The 20893-nt window shown below is 43.7% G+C and overlaps 1 protein-coding gene across 4 annotated transcripts; it reads right to left on the bottom strand.

The window, feature by feature from the left end:
• Window positions 1-204: 204 nt before the first annotated feature.
• On the bottom strand, window positions 205-20266 carry LOC110975641 (V-type proton ATPase 116 kDa subunit a 1-like). Of its 4 annotated transcripts, none has more exons than XM_022228306.2 (21): window positions 20154-20266; window positions 17279-17447; window positions 17098-17176; window positions 16577-16674; window positions 16148-16276; window positions 11922-11986; window positions 11274-11400; window positions 10816-10898; window positions 9680-9773; window positions 9217-9429; window positions 8651-8801; window positions 8140-8279; window positions 7272-7420; window positions 7085-7172; window positions 6742-6860; window positions 6219-6447; window positions 5249-5356; window positions 4776-4913; window positions 4167-4284; window positions 3752-3923; window positions 205-3008 (listed from the first exon to the last, which is right to left on the bottom strand). In XM_022228306.2, the coding sequence occupies exons 2-21, from the start codon at window positions 17393-17395 to the stop codon at window positions 2918-2920; spliced, it is 2508 nt and encodes an 835-aa protein (XP_022083998.2). In that variant the 5' UTR covers window positions 17396-17447; window positions 20154-20266; the 3' UTR covers window positions 205-2917. The 4 variants fall into 4 exon arrangements, with proteins under 4 accessions (XP_022083998.2, XP_022083989.2, XP_022083970.2 ...); XM_022228297.2 differs by having other exon boundaries at window positions 11922-12004; XM_022228278.2 differs by having other exon boundaries at window positions 11922-12025.
• Between the last annotated feature and the right edge of the window lie 627 nt (window positions 20267-20893).

Below are 20893 nucleotides of genomic sequence, written 5' to 3' on the forward strand. Positions count from 1 at the left end.
TTTCTTAGAATGGGCAAAAAGTTTGAAGAGTGGAGTTCTTCAGCCGATGTTGAGACAGATCTGAATGATTACGACAGAGCTTGGGCCCTTCCATGAAAGTACAACTTGAAAGGAAAAACGAGATGATACCAATAAACCAACCGAGAAAAAACATCTGTTGGAAAATAAAAACAACAAAAACACTTTGCACATGCCGGCAAAACATAAAATGCTTGACCAATCTTTATGTCTAAGTTTATTTTGTGGGCAATATATATATAAACACTGCATACTCAGTGCTTGTCCGAGAGCAATTAGCAACATCAATAAATAGACTGGTACAGGTTGTTGTATTAAACATGGCTAATATTGCATTAAGTAAGCCATACAATTCAAACATAGGTTAAAGACAACTCTTACATGGCACCCTTGGAATAACTACGGGGATATCTTAATGCCCTGACCTACTATAATCAGTACAGTGGTGGACCATGACTCGGGGTAGCAGATTAAAGAGGTACTTGGTTATTATGAGGTACACCACCTAAAAATTGTTACATGAAACCAGGTCCAGAAGGACGGCTTGATATTGAAGGGATATTTTCTGCATTCCAAAGGACTACTTTACCAAGTGCAGAACAAGTGATTTGCCAGAAGTTGTCCATTAATAGGGTCAAGCACAATGTAGCCCTTCTCTGCATCATTTCATCGTTCATTTCTGGGCCATTTGGTGGACAAAAGTTCCCCAAACCTTGGACTCCGTTCTCAGCTTCAGACTTCACAGTTTAATGAACCAAGTCTCTCCTGCTTTAAGGCATCTTCATTTCTTCTGCCCACACATGCCATAAACTGTTGGCAAACTCGAGTCAACTTATTTGGTTCAAGTTGAAGTTGAGACAAAACCCAACATTTGGAAAACGTCCTCGTTTTAGTTTGTATGGCCAAGTTGCATCCTTTTACACTTTTCCAAAGTTCAAACATTCATTTCCGGAAAGCTTTGGCCGTTCAGACGAATCAAAGTCATGGCATCCCCTGTTAAATGCTGTATTTTCCAGGTATGACATTTCTACAACGTTAACCCTAACAGTCCTCAGTCCTCCAACAGGTGAAGGATCGAGGACTGTTAGATTTTTCAATTGTTTCCTCCATTTGCAACAATCTGTACTGTATTCATACTGTAGGGTGTCTGCCGAGAACTTCTGTTTTTCTTTCGGGGTGACATATCGTGCCTGGCAATATCACAGTTTTTCCTGTGGTCAGACATGCGGTCAGTGGTTCGAACTTCAAGCTGGAGTTTTTCCATACCAGACCACATCCCAGGTACATGTAGCTGTGGCAATGTGTCGTACCAATTTGGACTTGTGTCATTGGCTTAATACGTGGTTACCTAACATATTATCCACTTTCGATAAATAATTCAAACTTTCAGTAATTATCCTGATCTACTAAATTACAGAATAATAGATGTCCAAGTTACCATTCAATTAAATACGAACTAAGAAGCACCAGTTACACATTTGCTAAATATACATTAAAGTTTACCAAATACGTCCCATGTTTGGAACACCCCAAAACTAAAAAGGGCCTCACTTTTTGCATTAAGTTTGTAAGCAGCGCCAAAGTACATGTTCATATACATTCACCTTATCAACATACTGTCGTACCGTCCAATGTTCCCATGCAATCTACAAATGTACAACACAAACTTTTAACTGACCATGGCGGTATCTCACAGACATTACCTTGCACGTTCCACTGTCTTAAACACAAGATATTTTGGGCGTTTTTAAAATAGCCTGTGTAATATACATGAAATACTGGAATGCAAATACGGTTAGAGAAAAACTTTCTGGTGGACGTACTTGAACTTTACGTTTGGTTAGGTCATCAAAGTGTGTCTTCGGGTGCACTTTGTGAAAAAAAAAAAGAAGCCAAAAACATAAAAACAAAAACTGAAACTGAAAACTATGGCCAGGAGATACACACATCAATTGCTTTCCTCATGGATATAAAGACTTCAGTGGTTAGCTACAAAAGGAAATACGAAAAGGGTTTTTATACCTCATAAGAAGTTGCTGATTACCAAAACTCTCACACCCTTAATCAAAACCAAGATTCTCCTATTTGAGTTTACTATGCGAAAACACAAACAAGGTTAAACTTGCACAAAAAACCCATATTCCACACATTCCTCCTTAAAGTAAGAGCGATTACGTTCAACCAACAATTTAAGTAAGATCACATAACTACATCGAGAGGTATTTTTGCGTTGGGGAGATGCTAATTATATATAACAGGTTTGCCCTTACCCAACGTATATTAATAAGCACTGTATGTTCAGTGCTTGTCCGAGAGCTTGCGAAAAAAACCTCCCACCCGCTGCTTCATTTGACTCCGACCGGCCAGCCGATCCCGGCAAGCTCGGTGGTCGAGTGATTAAGACATCTGCACTAGTTAGCAGGAGGTCGTGGGTTCAAGTCCCACCCGAGTAAGTTTGTGAGGTTTTTTTCGCAAGCTCTCGGACAAGCACTGAGCATACAGTGTTTATTAATATACGTTGGGTGAGGGCAAACCTGTTATATATAATACCTACATCGACTACTATGACTGGAAAGTTCCCCATTTCCTTAGCTTGAGGTTTTCAATATATCCAACTGACGCATTAGGATATATTTTACACTAATCTTTCCATGCAGAATTGCTTTTCTTTCCAAATGTTGAGAAGTTTGCTTCTGCTAAATAACCATTTCTGAATAATACAAATATGCATGATGCCACCTTGACACAGACGTTTCATTTTCTCTCTTTATAATGAAAACAATTCATTTTTTTCTGTCTGACCATAGCACCCAATTTTAAACAGTCAAACTTTGCGCATGATGGAGGCAGTAAAACTGACGCTAGAACACTGGTCATGGCCACTGGTGAGATGTTCAATTTACTCATCCTGGGCGTCCAAGAGGGCGTCAAAGGCAAAAGGCCGGAAGGCATAACCTTCTCCCTTGTAGAACTTGCTCTGAAATTCCACCCTGTTGGCAAAGAAAAAGTAAGGGGGAAACAGTTTGACAGCGTTGTTCTTGGCACCTGATCACAACAGCTTGACCCCAGTTCCCTAAAATATCTGCCAGGAACCTTCCGGAATCCTCCACAACCATACTCTCTCTCTCTGAAACCACCAGCAACATCACTTGTTGCCTCTGCATCCAACACTATGTAAGATTAACACGTTGACTGCCGACTACGAGTATATTCATAGTCAATCCGCTCACGCTGAATGCCCCAAACAGCAGTATACAGTTTCAAAAAAATGCTGGATTATCTCTGCTATTGAGAGTGAAAAAATGTTGGTAATTCCCAACAACCTGGTCTTTTGTTACAAGTACGGTCTTTTGTTACGAGGCCCTGTTCCCTTTGTCGGATTTCAGAGACCTTGGCTACGCATACAAAGGATACATGCCGGAAACTGGGCTCACCGGCAGCAAGTGGTTAAAAGCAAATATCTTGGTAAGAGAAGAACATGTGTAGCTATTCTTTCTGGGCATATTTCAGTGCACCAATCCTTGGTTCTTCACTGGTGCTTACTGGCAGAGTCATTTTCACGTATCGGTTCCCCGCCTTGCTAAGTCACTGCTCTGATGTGATCTTTGTCCATCTTGATACATTGCTGTGTTTTGTCAGCTGGAAAATACAGCAATCAGCTACACCTGGAAATATGGATTCTGCCCGGAGTTTTTTTTTTTTTTGGGGGGGAAGCATAGTTAATTTGACTGACCAGTGGAGACGTAGGGTGTGTAGGAATGCCGACAGGCCCTCCATGACCAGCAGGATGGCGATGGTTAACACTGCCCAAGCGCTGAACAACGCCCAGATGACGACAAAGCCCCCTAGCCCGCTCATCTTGAAGCCGATGCTGAACAGCATGCTCCATAACACCTCGGACAGCTCTGTACAGAAGGGGTTGACAAACAGCCCGCCCATGAGAAGCGATATTCATGTATCATACAAATAATGAATATTTATGAGTGCAACGGTAAAAACAGTTTCATGAGGCGACAGACGAAATGTTCGATTCCACAAGGCGGAGAACATTTCAACTGGCGAAGAATGTGGCCCAATTTCGAGGAGATGCCACGATGCAAATACTGTTGAGCCAATTTTTCCGGCAGATTTTTTTTTTTCTTGCTTACCAGCGTGAGCCAGGGACAGAGCCCAGAGTCGGAGGTAGGAGGCAGTGTGGGAGATGCAGCCCAGGCAGAACTCGATGGTGTGGATGCCTTGGAAGACCAGTGCCTCTCCCAGCTCAAACTACGATGGGGTGGGGGGGGGAGGGAATAAAACGGAGAGTATTTGAGATTGGGAGAAATCGGGTGCTGTTTCTTTCAGACCCTAATTCTGACGAGCAAGAGAGTTAACGAGGGTACTTCTTGCGTTCTGTGGCCAGTTTATCTTGCATATGTACGGAATGGCTCTGTATTGAGGCTCTGCACAGTAGCCATCTTGCAGGGCTGCTCTTTTGTTTCACAGGGAAACCTCTGTGCATACCCTGCGGAACAAAAGCACTGGCCTGCAAGATGGCAGCCATGCAAACCCTCTATTATCGATCCTTTCCCGCAGCTTGCCTGAAAACAGTACCTTGACTTGCGCCTGTAGTATTTGATGCCACCAACTCTTGTTGACAAATTGCGAAATTTATATGCGAGGCACTACAATCAACGACTAAAATTCTCTCGGAATGGGGCATTTTTATTCCCATATTTTGTTCATTTCGAGGGGTTTTGGAGAAAGGTGAATACCACCTGTTCGGTTTGGTCGGGTTCTTCCGAGCTGCCCGAGTCCGAGGTCGACGCCTCTAGCGCGTCATGGTGAACAACCTCAGCTGTCTCGTCACCCACGCTGCCGTTCTTGAGCATGCGGACTTCGCGATAACGAACGGCCTGGTCCAAAAAACCAACAAGAAGAAAAGGCTGTCAACACTTTCGACCCCAAAATCAAACGGAAATCCACCAAGTTGGGCACTTTTCCAGAAATTGTCCGTACACTCAGAAAGCCATTTTGTAACAATTCTGGACCCAACAAGGTCAGCTCCACTTGTAACATGCCTAAAAGCCTTATTTGTGGCACATGCAAAGACCTTGAAAGAGATGAAGACATTCTGTCGTTTCACCCTGAGAGGGACATAACCTGCAGCACATTTTTATTTCCGGGAGAGTGAAAAAAAAAAAAGTTGGAGTCTCTTAGAGACCGATTGTTGTCAGCCTGGCCAGCTCACCTTGTAGAGCTTCTTGTTGTGCTGCATGCGGAGCAATATGGGCTTGACGAAGAGCATCCAGGGCACGCACAGCACCGCGATGATCACCAACAGTATCTGGGTTTCATACTGAGGAGGCAGAGGGACACGTACACGACACGGTCATAGTTTTGGCCACCCGACAAGAGTTTCCCTCCTGCCTATTTGAGTTTTTCAAAATCCAACATTTGTGATGTGCCATTCAACAACCAGGCTGAAGCAGGTAACTTCACATTCCTGAAGTAGCGGAACTTCCCTCGTTCATATTTATGAGAGTTCAACAACTGTCACTGCCAGTTATTATCACAATTTTCTGAGAATTTAGACTTTGAAATGCTCTGAAGGGTAAAAATTACAGTTCGGGAAAGGAATTGTCAAACATCATAATTACATATTTCGGCCTGGTTCTGGTTTGATGGGTCACATTTGGAAGTGAAAATCATCGGTACGAAAACGGTCGAAATTTAATTTTGGGGGTTATTTAACTGCATTCCATCAGAACATTGCAAGGTATTAGAAGTTAAACTTAAAGCCAGCTGGATATGCCATGCAACACTTTACACTTTCCAACAAAGCCGAAACCTGCTCGTTATGCAAATCATTATGCTACTGACTTTCTGTTCCACACTTACAACGGCACCCCCACAGGAAGGAAGAGGCGTGAGGAGGAAGCACTCAACCACGCCAGACAGTTGGTGACGTCAGACCCAACGAGAATACTGATTGGCCAAAGTGGCGCCATCAGTTGATAAAAATGCTTAGGTTTCTCAGCACAGTGGTTTATCCCCTTACCGCGCAGTCTCTCTGCCCTCGGTGTGCGCAGTCCTACGGGGGACCACTGTGTTTGGTACTTTCCGTGCGGAATTCTGTAACCGCCTGTCTGTGCAAAGGGGGCCCCTTACTGAACTACAACTGGCAGATTTCAACGGACATTTCTCTCTCTTCCACCAACCTGTCCGCTGTAAAGCGACACCTGGCCCTTCTTTTCGGCCCCCGGCGGCTTGACGAAGAGGAACATGTTGATGAGGGTGATGATCAGGCTCGGCGCCGACTGGGAGCTGGCCGCGTCGAAGAGGAACCACTTGGCGAAGACGATGAGGACCAGGTAGCCAAAGATGAACTCCAGGAAAATCAGCTGGGGCACAAACTCGCACCAGAGGTTGATGCGATTCTTAAAGTACCTGGGAAAAAATGATCGTCGGAAAACCCAAAAATAAACTACTGCAGCATCTGACAAAAGATCCTGTGATCAACAACTTCGCGCTAAAGGACTTGTAAACATGATCAGGCCATCTGTTCGTACAGGCATGGCTGACAGATTAAAACGTCAACAAACCAAGTGCGGGCAATGTTTTCAAATATATTGGTCCATGAAAGCTGAGATCCTGAGGGAAGGAGGAACTGTGTTTTTTGGACAGTTAGTCTGAAATAAACTGCTGAGCATTGTACATCTCAATTAAGCAAACGGTCTGTACCTGTGGTTGAAAGCACTCAAGCAAACTCCCAAGGTCATCTGCGAAACCCCGAGAATGACAGACATCTTCATCTTGAAGGAGTTCAGAAACGTCAACTTGTTGACAGAAACTTGCCAGATCTGGGTGGGGAGGGCATATCAAAACAAACAGGAGTACGATGTGAAAATAATTCTCAAAGAGACACTATGCACACTGTCCCACAAGGAGCAAGTTCGTCTTTATAAGTTTCAGGGAAAAAACAAAAGTTGTCACTGAAGTCCTTATGGTGAATTCAATACAAAGTAGGAGAAGTCCTAAAGAGATTCTCTCTTTCTTTGTGATGGCAACCTAAGAAGTGACTTACCGGGTCCAGGCCGTAGGGGTAGGGTGATCCGACATAAGCGTCTTTGGGGTCCAGTTGTAAGGTTAAGTCCTTCTCCAAGAGCTCCTCACTGGGGAGACGAGAACAAGACAGGCATGAACAAAGCGCTCGGGGGGAAGGAAAAAACAAAAAATAAAAATGGAAAATTGAACATTCTGGTTGAACTTACGTGAAGTTGGCCATCTTGGACACTTGCCAGGAGGACCCAAAGATGTTCATGGATTTGGAGTAAATGTCGTTGTACAGGAAGCCGGCATAGACCGAGAACAGACCCATCAGCATGATGATGTATCGACCGCCGTAGAACATCCCCAGAATCTGAAACGGGAAAAAAAAGATTAACCCTCCTATGCTGAAGTCACTCTTTGGGTCATTTGGTAAACACCTCAAAGAAGCACAGCTGTGTTGTGTGGTGCACTGCACCAACAGTCCCTCACAGGAATATCAGATTGCACTTTTGTGCTGCCCAACAACTGTGCTTCACTGTTTCATGCGCATAATTGTGCAGTAAACCAAATGCAGTGAAGAGGACTGCACAAAAGACCCTGGGTCATTTTGTGCTGCCAACCAACTGTGTACACACTGAACCTGTCCATGTTTGAGTTCCATATAGAAACTACATGCTCACCAGTGACTGTGGGCATTTGTGCACATTTGTGCTGTAAAACCAAAGGAGGGTTAATGAAATGTCACCTCAGAAGATACACCGTGTAACTAGGTAACACCTAGGGCAGGCTTATGTCTATCCTGGACACTGCACAAAATGCCACAAAACTCCGCTGTTGTCATTTGTTGCATTCTGTGCGTACAACACGGAACCTAGAGAGAACCAATTGAAGGTTAAAGTTCTACGGCAACATGAGCTCTTTCAATGCCACACTACAAGCTCCCGAGAGCTCTATTGAGTAACTTCAGGTATATCGGAGGTCTATTGGATGCTCGGTTGTGCGATTGGGGCTGCGATTGGCTATGACATGGGGGGTGGGGCTCAGAGGATCGGTCTATTCCAGGGGTGAAAGGTGGCAGTTCTTTCCAACCTCGTTATCCGCTATCATGGGACCCAGCTTCTTCTCCTTCAGTACCATCCACAGGCCGAAGAGGAACATGATGAAGCCGTGGCCGGTGTCTCCAAACATCACGGAGAACAGGAACGGAAAAGTGATGATGGCGTAAGGGGCTGGACGAAAGAAAAAAAATGGACACAGAAGAAAATGAATCGGGTGATACATCAATACAAAAAGCTCAGGTTGTTCTTTCTTGTGTACACTAAAACAGGAATAACTGAAAATAGGGCAGTGAGACTCATTTTGTCGGATCCAGTCACAAATGAGTAAGGCCTCCACTTAAAGCTCTACACCTCTAATTAACATCCACAAAACTCTAGAGAAAGTACAATCATACATATAAAATGTGCCGTGTCCTCGGGTAACTATGTTCTGAAATCCTTCCTGTCTTACATGCTAGAGAGATCGAGAACAGCTTTTCCCAAAAAACAAAAAGATGAAAAAAAGTCCGTGATTGTAACCCCCAAAATGTCGCATTTCCTACCCGGGTTGACTTCACGGTAGCTGGCCACGCCGTACGAGTCCACGATGCTCTGGAACACCTCAGTGAACTTGTTGGTCTTATTGTAGGTGGGCGGGTTCTCGTGTGTGTCCATACGATTCAGGATGGATGGAACGGTGGAGCCACTGCGCTCCTGTTGTCCAGACGGGATGGGAGAGAATCGGGGAGAGAATCGGGGCGAAGGGGTGGTGCGGGGAAAACAGGCAAGGTTCAGTTTCCAAAACTAAATATACGTGTTACTTCCCTACTGGTACGATTTATATGCCGAGGCCCAAAGCTTCTCTCAAGGGGTGCCCAAGAGTTTCCTGGGATAAGGCATGATTTCTGGGAGGGAGAACTTAAGGTTATCTATGATATGTAAATGCTACTATTGTTGAGCATTTCTGGTGATAAAACTAAGGATTCCTGGTACCAACGCTCGCAAGCCTGAAGAGATCTTCTCACTGGATTGGATGAGATTGAGTGGCAGAAGGCAAACTGAGGTGGTCCTCTGACTGAAGGATGGAATACAGTGGCAAGGTGAGTGGGGCGGTGACGGTTGTACTCACCGTTCCCCTGCGCAGCCCCATCTGGATCTTGTCCAGGTCAGCCACCGGGCACCAACACTCAGCGATCAGACACTTCTGGGTCACGTCCAGGTTGAAGAGGTTGAGGGTGTGGTAGACGGCCTTCAGCTTGCGCACCTTGATGAACCAGACCCGCACGTTCTTGGCGGCCGAGGACAGGACGCGCTGCCGGTGCTCCTCTGTCTGGCTCAGGACCTGTCAACGGGCATGACAAAGTGTCACTGTCAAGTGCTGTAGTCAAGCCTGGAGGTCCATTCGCTCATCCCCTTCACAAGTCCAGTCACGGGATCGATCCAAAGTAAGGGATGAACAATAATAAAGGAGTGCTTTTTTGGCTTAAAACTGGGTGATCCGCGACAGATCCCGATTTCGACACTACCGTTACACACAAAACACAACATCAACAGAAGCAATTCACACCGTCAGATATTTCCAGAATACTCACAGCCTGTAGATCTTCGATCCGCGTCATGACGCCGATGGCCATCTCCCGTCGTTCGGGCTGAGTCTCTGGGCAGGGGTACAGGGTGGCACGGAACCTGAGGCAAAAAAAGGGTAGACGCCATCCCCCCAAAATTTAGTTGATCAGCAACACCAATCAAGGAACATGTCATAGATAAAAAAAAAATGGCTGAAATCAGGCGAAGTTTAATTCTGTTCTTGTGAGCTTTTTTATAAAGTTCATTATGTACAGAGCAACGAAAACGACCACTGAATATGTTTAACCACTTGCCGCCAGGGTTTCCGGTACCGGACACATATTCCTTATACCTGTGGCCGGGGTATCCAAACCGGACAAAGGGAACTGGGCCTTGTAACAAAGGACTGTACTCGTAACAAAAGACCAGGCCGCTGGGCATTACTAACATTTTTTCACTCTCAATAGTGGCAATAATCCAGCCTTGTTTTGAAACAGTATACCACGGTTTGGGGGATTTAGCACAAGCGGATTACCACCAGGGACAAAAGTGCTCCACCACTGCAGCGATGAGTCACACAGTACCACTGCACACTAATCTGGCCCCTATTGAAAAGAGGTCAGCAGCGCACTGTGCCAGTTTCGTGAACAAAAGAAAATTTTGTAACACTGCACAATCTGGGCTCTTTTTACAAGGCTGCAGGCCAGGCTGAAATACTCCAGTGTCAATAGATGTTGTCTGTCAGATTAGAGCAGAAAACCAGGCAGTCCTTTGTGTGGGTGTAAGTGTACCATAAATGAAGAATTTTGAAAACAGAACAAAATGATAATTATTCCGCCCCAGCATCATCAACACTGATAACTGCCACTGGCGCAAAGTGGTCAAACTGCTGAGAATTTTAATCTTAGACTCTCTAAACATTCTTCAAGTCAATATTTCCCTTTTCCACTATGAAGTAAAAATCGGCAAATATAACAAGATAGTATGATCTCCAAATTCTTGATGGAGAATCTAGGATGACGCAACTTTTACTTCAACTTTACGAAGAGAAAACTTGAATTTGACAGGCCCAAACAGCAGAACAATGATTGATTCATGTTGAGCATTACATGGGAGTGATGACTCCCATGTCAAGAAGAAAGAAAGCGGCCATTTTACTTACCCTTCACAGATTTTCTTCACCCGGTTCTTTAGCTGGTCTCCTTGGAAGAAGATAATAAAGACTGACTTGTGTACTTGGTCCCCCTGCAGTCAGGAATATAAAAGTAAAGAATATTTACTCCTAAACAAATTTGGTTCAAATTCCAAACTGTAACAGGCTACCAGGAGAATCCACAAGTTATTTACAAGTTGAAATCAACTTAATATGAATATATTCATGCTTTTGCAACAATCCTACACTTCAGGAAACACTCATTCTGCAAGACGTTTCCTCTACATTGGAGAATTTAATACTCAATTACTCAATTAATAAATACTCCTGAGTACTGTACATTTCATGGGTATGGCTATTACAAATGGCAATTGCAATTGGCTGCAAATGGTATCAATCTTCGGCCATTTCTTGACCTCTGACCTTGAGCCGAACAAGTAGAAAAGAGGAATGATCTATTTTCTTACGGTAGTGGGGTCCTCCAGGGGCGTGTCGATCTCAGCCTGACGGAGGAACACGTTGCCGCGGCAGACACGCCACAGCATCTGCTCAAAGGCTGGGATGCGTTCGCGCTGAATGACGCCTGCCACAAAGCTGTGAATGGGTAGCAACAAAGTACAAACCGTGACAACGTGCACCACCTCCCTTTAGTTAATACCGTGTGTTGTCTGGTGTAAGGTTTATCTTCCGTTTGTAAACAGAACTTTCAACCGACCGAATATGGTAAATTTGGATATTTGTTTCGGCTTCTAGAGTTTAAATGCAACTTGATAGCGAGGATGATTTCCGTACTTCTGTTGAAGGCATATCTTGCAGCTTTATCACACAGTTTCAAAATGCGGACACCACAGTCAAGTGGTTGCAGTGCCTGAAAATGTGGTATTTCCTTGAGCCATTTTGAAATCTTCCCACTTATGTCCATGAGCAAGACACTTTACCAAAATCACATCAGGTCCATGCTAAGCAAGAGAAACATTGCCTAAGATCTTATCCTGTGGTCTTATGTCTAGGAGTAATAATTAGGATAAACGTGTCTTGTGGCATTGGTTCACAGACTATAGAACAAAAAATTGGGTCAGCGGTCAGCCGTGGTCAAACCAACAAGAAAGACCCACCCAAGTCTCATGGGCATGCCGGTGCGAGGTCCCTCGTCTCCCAGGAGCGTGTGGGCCTCCTCCTCCTTGTCCGCATCGTGCATCTGCTGGTGATGCAATTCAGCCTGTTTATATGATGGCGGGGGGTTCGACGGAGTGGGGCAAGGGGAGGACGGGACAGGGGAGAAGAGGGCAAGAACAGGGTAGGGGAAAGGGATAGCAGAGGGACGGGGGAGGGGGGTGGACGGTTAGGAGTAGGATGGGATGGAGAGAAGGAAGGAGGGGTAGGTAGCACAAGTTGTAACACAAGACGCCATCAAGGCCCACACATGCATGGCACAGATGCAAGATGCCAAAATAAACAAACAAAACAAAACGACCAAACCAACAAAAATTTGCAAATGAACACTAATACTAAACAGATGGAACTACAGACTTTTCTCACTGTGAGGTTGGAGTGTGGCCTCCAAGCTACGCAAGGACAAACTGTACTCTTTGTTCGCCTCGATCATTACATTTCTTCATTTCTCCCAGAAACGCTTAGCTTGAGGTCATAACGCCAGCCACGACTCTGACTTAGAATGAGGCTCGTAATGCCAAAGTATTGCTCTGCGCAGCCAGTCTCCACCGAATGAGAAAAGCCTTTTGGGAAAAGTCAGGTAAATGTAGCACGACAACCAGGTGTTAACGGCGGAACTAAACTTAAACTGAAGACATCTAGGTTTACAGGTGCATGTAGACGTTGGTGTACACCTGGGGTAGAACCAGTCTTTTGTTAACATGCAAAGCAAAATAAAAAATCATTCAATATACTCCATGAGTTCTTTAGTAAGGCAGACAGATGGGAAACAATTCAGAATAACTTATTATCTATCCTTTTCTTTATTTTTGTTATTCAAATCAGATGTAAATCATTGCCACATTACCCCATGTGTACACCCATGTGTGCTTCATATAAGGTTAATTTATTCACAATATTTTACATATCATTACACTCATTTGAATACGGATACAGGTTTGACCTTCAATGGGCATTTGGTGCATCCTGAAACAAACACAATGTAGATGTATTATGTGAGCATATTCCCACTTGACCAAGCTTGACCACTTGACATGAAAACTTGACCACTGCCAGCCAAATATCTCTATTCGACGCATGAGAGAATGTCAATTATTTTGGTCTCCACTTAAACGCTGAAATCCTAGCTGCAAGTCTGATCGATTGCAACTGGATAAAGTCCACCGTCAGGAGAGATTACTAGTCAGTAATGCTGCGGTATGGAAACTTGTGCAACGTTTAAAGGTGTATACAATGGGGTCTTTTTTTTACCAATCGATTAATCAATATCGTTCAGTACAACTTAACTCCAGCTGGTTAGAGAGTCAAAAACTTGTGTTCAGTGAAGAAACGTTGATACTTTATATGGACAGTGTACAGTTAATCGTTGAAACCACCATATGAGCCCTTATGAAATATGATCACATCAATCACAGCGATCACAGCAATCTCCCCTCTTGCTGACAGGCATGCACACCAATCAATGCCAATGCCTTCCAGCAGCAAGCAAACATGATCCAACAGGTGCCATCCACACGTAACATACACTGGTCTGGAATCCCAACTCCCCTTCGCTCCTTTAACCACTTTGTGCCGGAGGACGTTCACGCACAACCTGGCTATCTGTGAACACGGGCAGTGCTGATGGGTTAAGACGTTGAGCTTGCCTCGAGCCACCTCCAAAAGCCCAAGAAGTTTGATGAGGCACACTGCGTGTCAAACTGGAATTTGGCTGCTGTGCCCAGCCTATTGTGGTAAATTTTGAGGTAACGGCAAGAAAGATTTTACCAATACTGTTCATTAAACAGCTCTTACAAATCCCCATTTGTGCCATTTGGCAGTGTGCCCGAGGCTGGCCGCAGTTTCTTGCCTTTTTTGAAAATCAAAATTTTCAGCCAGGAAATCATTCCTGCCGCAACATGGTTAAAAATCCACCGAGGGGTTGGAGAGAATTTCTCTAGGAGTGAAGTGGGCAGACCCCATCTGCTGTTTAGTTTACAAAGGACGTGATGCTCCCCTGTGGGCAGTAGGTGCAAAGAGTGTGTCAGTGATTGTGCATCTTGAAAGATGTTAATCCAAAAGGCCAAAATGAATTCATCTTTCTTGCCCCCAAAACAGTTAATATAAGTACATGGGTGAAAGGGAACAGATCGAGAATGCCAAGGATAATTTTGTGCCAAGAATAGGTTTGTTACCCTTCTTTTTGGGTTCATGAGAGGCAACGACACGTACGCAATTCAAAAGCAGGTTAACTTTCCAGTCAATATCAAACTTCAGAAGTAAAAAACAACTTGTTGACTCTTTCATTGTGCCCTGGCATTTGATTCCTTGATTACTTTTTGTCTGATCAGAATATATCCCGTGTGAAGAGCAAAATGAAAACCATCTTGTAACTTGACAGGTGTTCTAGCAGTAGCATTTTTTCCCGAGCGTCTGTCCCGAAGTTGGTGACTGAAAAGCCTTGGTCTTTACATAAACTGGGCAGAGTCTGTGAACATATCCCTATTTTTGGTGATACCACGGGACAGTCACTGTATTTATTATGGTGGTTTTACATGAATATGAATTTTCTGCGGGTGACGACTGATCTTTAAATGATGACTGGTTAATAGTGGTGTCATATCATGAAATATAAACCGAGATATTTCACGACTTTGTGAAGTTTTATGCCTTTATAACAATTCTGTCAGTTTATGCATGATTTCCAACCACTTCCATGATTTTTTCCAGATCACAATGGCCATTCCAAACATTAGACGGCCGTTATGTTTTTCCAAATTTTTCCAATACTTTGAAGATTTCTGTTGACTTTAAAACAAGTCCCCAGGAGTATATTTTACAGCTTCAATGTACAAGACACCATTCTCACGGATGCAACAAACTGGCCACAAAGTTGAGAAAGGCAGGGGGACGAGGAGACTTCAGGGAGGGAGGGAAGGGAAGGAAAAGGGAGGGTGTGTCACTCAAATACACCCATGCAAATCACCGAAGGGGGGAGGGGTGTTACTTGTTAATGAACAATGCCTCAAATGTCACAGGTATGTCATACATGGATGGCTTGCTGAGCCACAAACTTACAGTGTATTGGGCACAGTCACACAAACGCAGTGCAGACAGTGGTTAACATCAAAGGTTTTTTAAAATCGTGGAGACAACAAAGGGGAAAAAATGCACAACCATGATGAAAACTGTTTAGGACTGAGAGTCTATGGGTCAATCAACATGCACCGAGAAATAAACGTGTCCTCAACCAAGACTGTCCTAGATGCCATCCATTTTCTGGGAGAAAGCTTTCTCGGGAATTCGTCCATGACAACTTGTTCACTTCACCTGGTTCCCTGCAGGCACACCAACTGTCTCACAATCTCCTTTATTCTCTAAGAAGCAACATTTGTTGTGATGTCTTGACCCCGACAAATTTTCAGCTTTTGTACAAAAGTTCTGTCGCAATGACAGAGATAAACCAGGCACGAGGTTTGGGCAAATTGTTTATGACAGACATCAAAGAACTTGAGATTTTAACAAAGCTTTTAGAAACGGGCTGTAAAGATTTGTTCTGTTCATTTACCGGAAAAAGAAAATGCCCCAACTGTCTGCTCACAATCATAGCCAAGGTGAATCATGTTCAAACTACGGTGTCCAAAACTCTTTGCGATGTCTCAGTGACGTCTGGGAACTTTGCTGGATGCAAACTGTGCGACATGCACAACAAATGCTGTCTCTACCACTGGCCAATCAGGCACTCCCTTGCATGTCTGTTCACATCGGCATTTCCCCTCTGGCGCTGATAAGCCTGGGATGACCCAGACAATTTCTACCAAATCAAAGTGCCCACAACACATGCGGGTGTTGCCACGGTACCAACAGGGCCAACAATTATTTCAGTACTGTCGTGGCACATTAATTCTACATTCTTTTCCTCAAAATTAATCAAATCTTGCATTTGGAGGCCTTTCTTTGCCAGGCAGAACAAACCAATAGTAAGCAATTCCAAAACATCTTGGATTACTGTTATTCTTAATTAATTTTCCTTATTCTTGAGCGTGAAGAAGCACTATTGTCCAAAATGGGACCAAGGCAGTCAGACTAAAATTTGTAAGGTGGTCCGTCTCATGTCAGACCCTGGTTTACACTAAATGCAACTCTGAACACAAAATAAGGGAAAGACTGTTTGCCTACGCCACGTTACCTCGTCAAAGAAGCTCTGGGTCTTGCGCAGGATGTGCTTTAGCTCCGTCAGCTCCAGGAAGTTCCTCTTCAGGGCTTCCTGGTTGGTGTTGACTTCTTTCATCTCCACCTCTAGTTTATCAAAGCAGGCCTGAAAGAAACAGAACAGCGAGGGGAAAGATGAAGAACGGACTGACAAATTTCAAAAATAATGGTCACATCCACTGAAAAGAAACTCATACAAAAGGTGAGCATTTGTCCTTCATTTTGTTAAGGTTTTGGTCGTGCCATTTACCAAAAAGTGTGAGGGTGATGGCATGTGTCTGAGGCGCTTTCATTGGACAGTTCTACGCCCAGGTATTGGCTGAAAGCAATCTCATTGGACAGCTTAAGTAGGTGCACACCATTCAAGAACTCTGATTGGAGGGTTTCAATTTCTGTCTCTCCTTACCTCCAGGTCGATCATCTCGCGTGGGGCTGGAGCCTCAGGGTTTTCTCCTGTGTCCAGGACAGGAATGTCGGCCTTGTGGATTTCAGTCTCCAAAAATCCTGTCCAGCATTGACAAAAATCACAAAACACAACTGTGATTTCGTCAGAGTTCATGCCAAGTTTTTATTTAAGACTCAACATTGGGGATCCTATCTTTGAGCTTAATGTGCAAATTTATTCAGAAGAACGAAAGACTACAGAGTTTTATGAGTATTAGTATTCTGGAAGTTAACGCTGCAAGCGAACACGAAGATAAAGCATTTAAAAACGGCAAAAAATAAGACTGGATAGCTCAGCTGGTACAATTCTTAGCAGAACCGATTTAATTCAAGTCAACTTTCTACGCCAAACAAGAACAGGTACCTTGAACTATTCTGTTTCAGAAATTCCTGGCATGTACAGTGTATTGCCATTACTTTTCCTCTCAAGGAAAAAAAAAAGGCAGGAACTTAGTTCAGGAGAGGAATAATTTCTAAACCTACGCAGTTTCCGTTCCATTTCATCACAGCGGCGAACTTCGTTGACAAACTTCCGCTGGAAGGCATTGACGTCAGGATTAAGCTGAAATAAGTGCACAAACACATCGGCATGTTAACTTTCCTCGTCAGTATCAGTACACAGATACACAATTTGTTATAACCAATAAGGACGGATAGTACTTACATCTCTGAACTGTACCAATCCAAGCTCTCCCAGCTCTGCAACACAATTGTACGCTGCCTCTGACTGGAGAAACACCTGTGCCAGGCACATCTCCTCACTGCGAAACAGCGACCCCATGGTTGAAAACACTTTAAGAAGACAGCTTTTAACTTCCTCCTATCAGATGAACCTACCAGATGAAAATGCAGGCAAGGCAAAAAGTGGTAAAAATGTCCAAAAAGCACAACATGAAACAGCGGTGATTAAATGCAAAAAAATGAAAAACAAGAATGCGCGTCAGCTGCACATGCAACAGCTGTTGTATGTGAACCTCCTTCAGTTCCTGCAAGAGCTCTCCTCATGGAGCAAGAAAATGCACGTTCAGCTATCACATCACAGAAAGTCAAGTCAGCCCCGGTAGCCCTACAAATGTTGCAGATGAACTCCTGTAGATACCTTATTGCAAACGCTACAGCAGGCGTTTCTGCTAAATACTCCTAACTGGTCTAAGTGCATAGGATTCAAAAGCCTGTGCCAAACACAAATGACATGTGGACACAGGCCACTGGCAAGAGAGATACAAAAGCTGGCTGACAAAAGACAAAGGAAAACTGACTGTGAACAAGCCCACCTGGACATCCCAGTTACTCCTATCACAGTAACCAATCAGCATCAACCCTAGGTAAGTTGCATAACACACTTACACGCATCTATCAGCTTACTGACTAAAGTCCACACTCATCTAGCAGGAGATTAAAATGTTTTCAGTCAAACACAAAGTAATGGACTACCAGCACAATCACATGATAGATTCTTGTCCCTGACAGCATGGTTATTCAATAACATCCAAACCAGTAAGTTGTAAATATAAACTCTGAGTTAGTTATCACTTCCCTTTGCAGGAAAGCCAAGTCAGACATGTACATGTATACAAACATCCGTGGTTGTTTCATATCCAAAGTATACAAATGACATCGGCAAGGTCATGAGGAGAAATCAATTACCCAGGAAAGCCAAGTCAATTGTGAAGTTCTGTTATGACCCACAAAATACTAAATCAGATGCATAAAAACGGGATGTTAGAGACCTTGCTGAGACTAACCCTGAAAAGGCCTGGCAAGGTAAACATTCATTTAGGAAACACCAACGGCTACATGAAGGACAGAAAAGGCTGGGAAAGTGCTCCATACAGGGTTCTCCAAAGGATTTTTCAAAACTGTGAGGGATTTCCATTGTGGTTTACAAACATTTTGCAATGCCATGGCATGGGGTTCGGGGCCCTTGGGTGGGCCCTGAAAATATTTGGCCTTTAGATGCTCTCAGCTGCATTTTAGAGCATTTCCTGGGCTTTTCAAGTACCTTTTCTCAGGGAAAAAACAAGAGATTCAATATTTTTTTAAAATTTTGGATATCAATATTTTAACAAATGACTAGTTGTCCTCTACTTTTTATTCTACGCTGTGGTATCGGCGGCTTCCCTTCCTCTGCCGGCGCCTTCCGTGCACGTGCTGCAGGTGGCTGCTTCGTTTGCCTTTGGGTTTCCATCAGCGCGGACTGCTGATGTTATTGGCTTAAGAAAAGAGCCTATCTTTGATTGAGTTTGTGCCATTGTGCATGAGACAAAACGCGGTGATATGGCAACGAGAAATATCGTCCCCGTCATAGATGCCATTAATACTGTTACAGAGGGCTACGGCTGCCGCCATGAGAAAAAACGTGTGTGGGGTCGATGTTGTAAGTTCTGCAAATGGTATAGTAAAAAATTTTTAAATGCAGCCCCACTAGCGTATTGAGCGCACAGCACAGAGAAAGCACACATGCACGCGGGTGCATGTACGACGCCCATGACGGAAGTTCAGATTTCATGCGACACCGGGCATAAGGAACATTCGGTGCTGATGTACATGTACGGTGTGCAGTGTGGCCGCCGACGCGTGGTGCACAATGCATATACTGTGTAGGCTACCTATAGTATGTACATGTACACAGAAAAATGCAGGACTATTAACTGCTTTTTCGTCTAGATTTTCCGGACATGCAATCTGCATTATGTAAGATACTTCTGAGTCACACTATCATAATTATATTGTGCGTATCAGGGATGAAAAAATGGGTATCGGCCCCTTGTTTGTGTATCGGGCAGAAATAATTGGGTATCGCGCCCGATACGCAAGTTTGTACGTGGGGAGAACCCTGCCATATATGGATGCCACTTGACACCCCACGCACAAACCCTATGAGACTGGTCCGAAAAATTTTAAGTGTTTTCTGAGAAAAACACTTGGTATTTTCCCTTCTAAATTGAACTTTTCTTGACATGTTTTTGCTTTCTGATGGCTAACAGGCCACTGCATGGAATCATTACTGGCGTTTGTATATGGAACTCTTTCCAAAAACAGATTAAAAAAACAAACAAAACAAAACAAAAACAGCATTCAGCAAGTTATCAAAAACAAAAGGGGAACTTTCCACTTCAACATGATTTTTTACAATCCTAAATTACCTTCAATGAGATTATCTAATTATGTAGGACGACAAAATGCGTCAGCATGCAATATTCTCTTAATTTTTGTTGATTAGGTAATGGAATAAACATTAATTTTAAAAACATAGGTCATGCCAGTTCAGTGCACAGCCAAGGGCTAAGTCTAGTCATTGTCAGTGGACATATCGGAGTGCTAGTGAGGCGCCGCTGTATGGAGGAACGTCATGATAATCCAAATGCTGACATATTTTTTAGCAAAAATACATTTGAAAACGATCTTCTTTAACGTAAGTAAATAGACACTGGCTTCCTCAGTCGCAAATGAATTCATGATGGAGTAAACATTGAAAGCATCATTATTTGCAGGAAACCGCTGGATTTCACACGGTAAATATAGTCCTACCCACCTACCTTAGCAAAGGAGCCGGCTGAAAATTTTCTACAATCGATTCATTATCACCAGAATAAATTACATTACGTCATTGCTCAGACATCATATGACAGCCTGGTCTCCAAAAACGGTGATTGTACTGATTAGGCAGAAATACGGCAAGATACTAGTTCGGCCGTCATACGCATCACGTGAAAACGACCTGCCCCCAATGCATTTGAAGAGTGCAGTTGGTGACAACAGTGATGAAAATCTCCCTGGTGGTATGGTGGCAGAGGTCCAAATCGAGTTGCATGGGGTGGTGGGGAGACATGGGGCATCATGTGCATATTACGCAATACAATGCTCTTTTGTCCTTCACCAATTTCTAGGTGGGTGAGGCAAGAGGCGTCGATGGGGAGGGGGTCAGCTATTGAGCATTAAAATGGAAATAAGTTCATTTGACTTTTTTGGCGTTATCCCCATTTCCACTTTCGGGAATTTTTGAGTTTGCTTTTCTTTAATTTATTTTTTTGTAATAATACTTGTGGAAATGGTGAATAAATCAAATCAAAAATGGAAGGCAGCAACAGTGCCGCCCAACGCCTCTTGCTCATTAGATGATGAAACATTTATTTCAATGCTGTCAGTCTTTACAATGTAACCAAACATGTTCACATTACTTAAGTACTGAATATATCTGGCCATTAAATTGAGTAACATTACATTAGGTTGAAGGTCAAGCAGGACCACTTTTGTGCCCCAACCTATAGACAAACGA

The sequence above is a fragment of the Acanthaster planci genome, linkage group LG08 (assembly GCF_054643075.1).
Source record: "Acanthaster planci isolate LZ-2023a linkage group LG08, COTS_SCS, whole genome shotgun sequence".
NCBI lineage: Eukaryota > Metazoa > Echinodermata > Asteroidea > Valvatida > Acanthasteridae > Acanthaster > Acanthaster planci.